General features: G+C 33.5%; 1 protein-coding gene across 1 annotated transcript; it reads right to left on the bottom strand.

Annotated features, from left to right (window-relative positions):
• Positions 1-4,496: 4,496 nt before the first annotated feature.
• LOC145164150 (uncharacterized) lies at positions 4,497-5,372 on the bottom strand. Its single transcript, XM_079082874.1, has one exon. It carries the CDS (start codon positions 5,370-5,372, stop codon positions 4,497-4,499), a length of 876 nt encoding a protein of 291 aa, XP_078939000.1.
• Between the last annotated feature and the right edge of the window lie 3,934 nt (positions 5,373-9,306).

Raw genomic sequence — 9,306 nt, forward strand, 5'->3', positions numbered from 1 at the left:
TGGGCTAATGCTCATTTGTTAATGGGCTAAGCTTATATGGAAGTCCATGGATGATCCATGGAGCTTTTAACCCATGGATCCTTGGAAGAGGAAAAGACATGGGTTATTAGGGTTTCACCCTAACCATGCACACTATATAAACAAGCTTATGTTGCATGAAAAACACCCTAAGTGTGTGTGTAATAGTGGTGGCTGAAATCTAAGAGTTAGTATACTCTCTCATACATTTTCCAAGTTTGTGGTGATTTGTGATTTCCATTTGAGGCATTCACATTATTGGTGCTTGGCTCTCAAACTCCAAGGAATCAACAATCAACAAAAGGTATGTAATTCATCTAGTTCTTTTATGTTTAAAAGTACCCCATGCCATGCTAGATAGGTTATAAACCTTGGAAATTAATATTTTGCATGTACCTTAGACAAACATAGATCCAAGGTTTATTAGGGTTGCATGTACACTTAGGAAGTGTTAGAATGCTCAAAACCCAACAGCAAAGGCATCTAGATAACCTCTCGAGTAAACTATAATAGGTATAGTTTAGAAACCAACCATGACTTTCATGAAGGAGAACTTAGTTATATCTATATTCTAAGAACTTGTACTTATAGTAACAAGAAAGGTATAAAGAAATCAAAACACGAGATACATCCTCATGACGCGGATTTCACCGTTGTCGAGTGGTAACCAGAGTCTCCTGGAGGGAGAGCGGGCATTATGTGTATAGATCTATACGGGACAGACCATCCCACATCCTGACTGCTAGCTATAGTCCCGGCCGACCAATCCAAGGGGTGACAAAAGTCACATTCATTTCGACGCCAGCAGGTCGTCGTGTTTACATCCGTCAATCAGTATGGTTACGAGTATCTTTACAATTACCTTATAATTCATGGCTTTAAGGTAATCAGTATTATCACGGTATTTTCTATATATGAAACCATCATAATATATTTTCCTAGTTATACACTAGGCCTCATATTAAACCTTTAAACAGACCTACTTAGGGTTAAAGGTTAACTTAGACTCTCCGAGGCGTATTGTTCACTTAATACCGCCTAGAGTCTGTATTTCATTCACTTAGACTCTCCGAGGTGTGTTGTTCACTTAATACCGCCTGGAGTCTATACTTCATTCTTTTAGACTCTCCGAGGCGTATGGTTCATTCAATACCACCTGGAGTCTATGTTTTATTCACTTTTAGTCAGCGGCGTTACTGCTGAGGTTAAATAGTATTTTCCCTATTACTTTTGCTTGTGATCTTCTCACATATTCCTTAAAGTATAAACTATATTTTGATAATAATAGTTACCTTTGGGGGAAATTACTCCTTAAACATAAAACAATTGGGTCTTGGTAGAAGACTACTTTTATTAGAAAATATAGGATTTTCTGGAAAGAATTCTAATACTCTGTAAACTCAAATCACCATTATCTAGTGAGATTATTTTGAAGAAAAACATGTATTTATACCAATGTCATTAAATACTTATGAACTCACCAGCATTAAAATGCTGATACTCGCTTTCAAAATAACTTGTATTCTCAAGTCATCAGTAGACAGGTACACTCCGGGAGCTTTTGCGAAGTCAGCCTAGTACCAAGCTGCAACTTATGTTATTTCCTATATCTACTTTTGATGTTGTTGTTAAATGTAACCTATGTAAAATTATTACTATTAATGCAATGGTTGTTGTACTTTGATTACTATACTGCATATGTTGTGATACTTGACATGACGTCCTCCACCCCAGAACGTTTCCGCCGTTCCGGTTTTGGGGTGTGACAGTGGTCCATCAGGTCCATGTGCATCTCAAAAGGGTAAAAGTCCTCATAGGACTTCTGGAGTTCAGCTTTCATTGTGGCCAACATGATACATGCCACCTTGGTAGCATCTCTCTCATGTTCCCTAAAGTCAGCGATCTCCTCTGGAGTTGCAGTAGACTCCTCAATTTCCTTCAGCTCCTTATCGATGACATATTCCTTATCCTCGTAACGAGTGACCATACTGATGTTTCTGATCCAATCATTAAAGTTTGAACCATCAAAGATGACTCTCCCACAAAGGTTCATGAGAGAGAAGGAGCCGGTAGGGATTGAGCCAGAAGCAGCATTGTTGGAAGACATCTGAAAAGAAGACAGACAAGTTTAGATTAGATATAGAATCCTTAATAAGACACCCAAAATGTAATATTAAGGCTAGGACCCAACACCATACTTTATAACTTGGAAGAGGGATGCCGTAATCCAAGCTATAAAATATTTGAAGGTAGGTGAATGACGATTCACCAATTTCCACCATGAAAAACGAAATGATTTATTAGGTTTTAATTGGATTGAAACTCCTAGATTCTTTTGAGATTCATTGAACTTTTCAATGGCATGTTTAAATCTCGATTGTGCCCTCTCAAGTTTGTGTCTAGGATGCCGAGGATCACAAACAAGGTGTGAATAACCATGCAAATTTACTTGGTACCCTTAATCTTTATCACCTAATCGATGTGCCGGTTACCCACACGCGCTCCACCGATCTATGATAAATATTAAGTCACCCTTTACCACTCTTACTAGCCCATGTTAGTGTGCCGGTTACCCACACACGCTCCACCAACGAATTGGTAAGGTACAAAGTGTAATTTCATGGGTTAGCACCAAATTCACATTTTCCTAAAGTAACTAAGATTGTGAATTTATAAAAGGTTTAGTTACTTTATATATTTCATTATACTTTTAATGAGAATTATAGTCCTTGTCATACCCGTTTGGCTAACGACCCTGCACCAGTCAAGGAAGCGGTGGGTGAGATTGGACACCCATTAAGCTGCCATTTTATAGGCAACAACCTTATACCCTCCTTATAGACCGGCTTCGTGAATGAGGCATACTAACGGTAAGACTGGCTTGCTCTTATATATATATATATATATATATATATATATATATATATATATATATATATATATATGTATTATTAACTTATAATACTATAAAGTATAATGGTTGAATTTTAACTTTTAAAACTCTAGGATTTGGAATTAAAGTTTTCTAAAAGACTTCACAAATTCCAAAACTTGAGGGCAAGTTTTGAAACTATTCAAAACCTTTCATGTTCATAACTTATGGGTTTAATGGTTTATTAAAATGAAGACTCTTCATATTATGTAACCTATGGCTCTTTAATGACAATTTAAAGAAGTGAATTTTGGTAATCCATAACTTGAGGACAAATTATGGACTTCATCAATAGGCATTAAGATCAAGAATTAAACTAACAAACAATTTGCAAATAATTCTTATGATCTTCTAAAACTCATAAGTATGAACATTTATATCAACAATTTCAAGAATCATATAAACACATATAAAACTTAAAATTTTGATAATAACCATTGTAAATGGATTAGCATAATCATTACCACATCAAAAACAGGTTTTACAAAACAGTTTAGGGTAATGATTCTAGTCCATTTCCAGTAGCAAAACTCGAAATTCTGCACACAGGGGCTCCTACTCTTCGAGTGCAAGAACCTACTCGGCGAGTTCACTGTTCAGATTGCAGAATTCTCGACTTTTTCAAGCAGATTGCATCAAATACAAAGAAAACAAGCCTAGGCTCTGATACCACTGATGGGTTTTGAGCATTCTAACACTCCTAAGGTGTACATGCAACCCTAGAAACCTTGGATCTATGTTTTCTCTAATATTCATGCAAATAAGAATTTTCCAAGGTTTACATCCTAACTAGCATGGCATGGAGTACTTGAAATATAAAAACTAGTAGAATGACATACCTGTCTTGTAGCTTGGATTCCTTAAGACCTTGTGAGCCTAGCACCCCAAATGTGATGCCTCAAATGTTTCACACAACACCTACAACTCTTGGAATAACTTGAGAGAAGAACACTTTGATCACAAAATCGGCTAGCCCTCCTTGTCTTGTCTTAGTGGCTGATTTTCTCCATATGAGGTTCTTTATATAGTGTGTCACATGTAGGGTTACACCATGTAAACCCTAATGTGCATGGCTTTTCATTTCCTCCATGATCCATGGATTATAACCTCCATGGAGCATCCATGGAGCACCCAATGGGTCCTAGCCCAATCTAGTGAATCATGAACCATAAGTCCATTATATAAGAATGAATGATTTACAAATCAATCCCCATATATTTAATTAGTCTCTTTTTGATCATAAAATTAATTCCAAATTAATTCTTGATCAATACTAATTAAATAATATGATTTCATATTAATATATTAGAACTTATAGTATATTAAAAAATCGTAAGTGTCCTTTTTCTCATTTTATCTATCCAACAGTTATGATGAAGATGCAACCCAAATGGACCATGCTAAGCCGGGTCAAGTATATACTAAATATAGTTATAGACTTAGACACCTTATCCAACAGTTTTGAGGGTTCCTTAGGCATAAAAATGCAAACTTTATGGTATTAGGAATGATGACGGCTGCTTCCTTTGAGTTTGTGATTCTGTTATCAGGAAAGTTCTATGTGTGATGTGCTCGGTTGCACCTGAGTCAACCACCCATCCATCATATGAATTGTTTCTACCTGCCAAGTTCGCCTTTGGATTGCATTCGTTAGCTTCCTCTTCCTTGAAGTGTTCAACAAAGAGTCGAACTGTTCATCCGTCAACCCTAGTATGGATTTGGGTCCAATTTTCACACAAGTTGCCTTTGGTTTTGGATTATATTTCTTCCCTGGCCACCAATCGAGGTACCCTATCTTCTTGAAACAAGCGTCACTTTTATGACCTTCCTTCCCACAGAAGGTGCATTTATATATCTTGCCGTTCTCTTGCTTTGTGTTTCTTTGTGTTCCCTTGTTAGTTGTCTGTACAATTTGGCCTCCTTGTGTTTGTCGTGGTACTTTCTTTCCCATCATATTCACTTGGAAGGCTGCTGCCTCACCGCTAGCTCTTCTGGAACCTCCAGCGATTGCTAGTTGTTGTTCATACTCAACTACAAGGTGATAGGTAGCTCCTACAAAAGGTGTAGGTTTCATGGATAGGATTTGGGTGTGGATGATGGAGAATTCTTCATCGAGCCCCATAAGAAATTCATAAATTCTTTCTTTCTCCTTCACTTCACTCAGCCTTTTTCCCAGAGAGCAATCACGCCCATCATAGGTGCATCGAGGCATAGGAAGAACGAGTTGGAATTCATCCCATATAGTTTTCAATTTCGTGTAGTAAGATGAAACCGAAGCTCCATCATGTCGGGTGGTATTCAAAGATTGTTTCAGTTCGTAGGCACGGGGTGCTCCCTCTTTCTCAAACCGTTCTTCCAAGTCCTTCCAGATCTCTGTTGAGGTATTGGCGTACCTCACACTGGTTCGTATGTCTCTTTCCATGGCAGTCGTCAGCTAGCCCTTGTTCAAGGCGTCGACTCGCATTCATGCCATGTACATGGGAGACGTAGATTCTGGTTTCTTGATTGATCCATCGACCAACCCTATCTTGTTCTTTGCAAACAGGAAATTGATCATCTCATGTTTCTATTCGTTGAAGTTCTTGTCATTCAACACATCGTTAACTTTCATCTGTTTAGGGTAATCTGAGGGATGGATGTAGTAGGGAGAGTTGGCATCGATGGTTTCTTCAGTCTTCTTACTTTCATCTCCCTTCTCTCCTGTAATGATTGCCGCCGACCTAGGATCTCTTTAACGGATCTAGCTCTGATACCATAAAGAATATGTAAACACATAATGTTTTGTTTTCATTGATTGAATTCTTGATTGTTACAAAGCAAACAAAAACGATCCTTATATACTTGATCGGATAAGCTACCAGAAAACTAGGCTAAAGATAAACACAATAAAGAAGATAAAAACAACTTATGATTATCTCAATAGAAGGATCTAGATTCTAATAATTCCGTTAATTCAATCCTCTTATCCACCAACATGTATGGTATAAGCAACATATCACAGGATTCTAGAAAAGTAGGTTCATGGAATGTATATGGCATGCCATTATTAACGGATTTTAGAGGTCTAACTCATCCATTAAAAAAAGCATGCACCATTAGCCCCGAAACTCATTTTTGTTTCTATAACATCATTATTATCGGGCATTTGCATGTCTAACAGGGTTTGGATTTGAGTTGGCTCCTCCTACGACATCCCAAGAATCTTGGCACTTTCGATGACTCTCCGGTCATCAAAAATGTTCCATTTTCTTTCTTTGGTTAATTAAACTAACCCAATAGGGGTCGTTGAATCAAGTTGTAATAAATGACTTTTGATTTTTCTATTTTAAAAATAGTTTTGAAAATGTGTAAAATGTTTTTTACACGACAAACCTCCTTGTAATAATATTTATTCTTTTTATTTATATTCTTTTACGAAATAAATTTATGGTGTAACTTTACAAAAGCTCGTAATATTTCTTTTTATTTTTTATTTTCAATTTCATTTTTTTCCACCCAAAACATATGTTTTAAAATCAAGACAAACAGGTACGAAAGATATTTTTTCATCAAAACTAGGATTTTACGCGCTGTGCGTTGCGGTGGCACTAATCCATTTTGTAAGTTGAATTTTGACGAAAGTATTGATAAAAGATAGGTACCGTTGTATTTGTTGGTAGATAAATATAAAAGGTCGGTACCACTAACTAACTGCAATACATACTGTCGAATGAAAACATATTATATATGACCAAATTTATACACATGAACCGTACATAAAAATAAGCACGAAATCATAAGACACTATAATTTATACTGACACATATATAAAGATAAGTAAGTAAGACTTTTTTTAAGTTAACGAACAAAGTTTTCAAGTAGCCAAAAACGTATTATATGTGATTCGGATCATATGTAGGAAACATACATAAAATTAAGCTTAAAAACGGAAGATAGTTACATCCAAATGCAAACAAACTCAAATTTATACAATACGTACATAAAATAAAACAAGTAAGTTTAAAAAAAAAACAATGAAACAAAGTTCTAAATATACATTGAAACATTGACGACCTCAAATTTATATGCACACATAGACAAAGAAAAGCATGTTAAAATTAGTTTTTTAAGTTAACGAACAAAAGTTATCTAGGAAATCAGATTATGCATACTAAGGAGATAAACAAGAAAAGTTTGCAAAATGGAGGAATGAAAATGATATTTAACAAGGTTTAAAGTGAATGGGATCAAAATGACATTTTAAAAAGTAGAGGGATGAAAAATATCACTATACAAAGTATTTTAAAAAGCAGAGGAGTGAAAAATATCATTTCATAAATTAAAGGGGTGGAAAGTATCGGTGAAAAAGATCCACCAACATTGTATGTTAATATATATGTAGTAAGTTACTCGCCGCACGTTGTAGCGGGCCAATTAGTTTAATAAGTTAAATATTGACGATTGTATTGATAAAGAGTTAGCTACCATTATATTTGTTGGTAGATAATATACAGAGTTGGTACCCCGACTAACTTCAATCTATACAATTGAATTAAAACACATTAAATGTGGCACGACTAATACGTAGGAAATATATATATATATATATATATATATATATATATATATATATATATATATATATATATATAAACACGAAAACGTATACAAAATTTTCGTCGAAACATAAAGAAACTTGAACTTGACTCATATGTTGGAACGTACATAAAAATAAACACGAAAACATACATAAAATTTACGTCGAAACGTAAAGAAACTCGAACTTCATTTATATTTAGGAAGCATACATAAAAATAAACATGATAAAGTTAAAAAAAAATTATTTCTACAAGAGAGTAATTTAAAAACAAAAAAATAACGACGAAAGTTCTAAATTTACGTCAAGAAAAGCAAGTATTTAAAAAAAATTAACAAAAGAAAGTTCCAAATTTAAGTCGAGACATTGATCATCTCGAATTTATACCGGCACATACATAAAAATCAACACATAATAAATTAGTTTTTTTTAATAACAAACAAAATTTATTAATGAGAAATTAGATTATACATATTTTGAGGGTAAACACAGAAGTTTAGAAAGTTAATGGGGATAAAAGTGATATTTTTTAAAGTTCAAAACCAAAAGGGTTAAAGTGACATTTTACATAGTTGAGGGAACATAATTAGATAAACATCAAAGTCTAGAAAGTCGATGGGTGAAAATGATATTTTACAAAGTTCAAAATCGAGGGAATAAAATGAGATATTATAAATTTGAGGGTGGTTAACCGTAGAAAAATCAAATTATATATATTCCCTTAATAAACTTGAAAGTTTAAAAAATAGAAGGGTAAAAATAAAGTTTTAGAAACTTGAAAGTTGAAGAGGTTAAAAATATATTTTATAAAATAAAAGGGTGCAGACTGGAGAGTACTATATACTACAAGGATAAATAGAAAAATTTTAAAATGAAGGAACCAAAGAATCAAAGTGATATTCTAAAAGTAGAATGAAATATGGTTTTACAATGTATATTAAAAAATAAATGGCGAAAATTATAAATTTAAAAAGTGGAAGGTATCAATTCATGGTAGAAACATGCACCAACATTGATTTTTAATATATAGTTAATTAATGTTAAATTGATAGGTATTATTGAATAGTGTAACTTTTAAACACATTTAATTTGGATTGATTGGTCATTAGTAAAATCTCATAGGCTTAGGTGTGTTATAACCGAACTACTTAAAACAATTATTGTGTGCATTACTTCTTGTTGATCGTACTCTTTTATCATGGAATTTTCAACTATCTTCCATTAAATAAATTCCACATTTTTTGCAAGTTTTCAATTAAACACTATACAATATTTACGATTATTAAAATATACGAATAATGTTTTACTTGGACCGACTAATTTCGTCATATCTATAATCGTAACAAATAGTTTCTTTTGTAGTTATATCCAAAACAGTGCTTATATTCATCTAAACATAAAATATCATTCTAGGGAAATTAATACTATAACACAATCAAGTTTTGTTATTGTCTCGGATTGAAAAATTATGTATTTTTTTTTCTCCTTAGACCATTATCGTTTCAATTTATCTTTTTAATATGTCATTATATGACCTGATACAGATACAGTCGATTAATTGAATGAGGTGGCATCATAAAATAAACATATCTATATATCTAAATATTTAACGCCACATCACAATTATATATATATATATATATATATATATATATATATATATATATTGTAACATACACGTTCAGTTATCGTGTTATGTAACTTTAAAAGTGAATAATATTATGAAATATTATATAATTATGAGTATTGAGTTCTAACGGATAGTTTTTACTAGAAATGA

This window comes from Lactuca virosa, chromosome 3 (assembly GCF_052849685.1).
Source record: "Lactuca virosa cultivar CGN04683 chromosome 3, Lactuca_virosa_CGN04683_v6, whole genome shotgun sequence".
In the NCBI taxonomy this organism is placed as follows: Eukaryota; Viridiplantae; Streptophyta; class Magnoliopsida; order Asterales; family Asteraceae; genus Lactuca; species Lactuca virosa.

Coding starts and splice junctions, on each gene's coding strand:
- LOC145164150 (XM_079082874.1), bottom strand. CDS start 5,372: ATGGAAAGAGACATACGAACCAGTGTGAGGTACGCCAATACCTCAACA.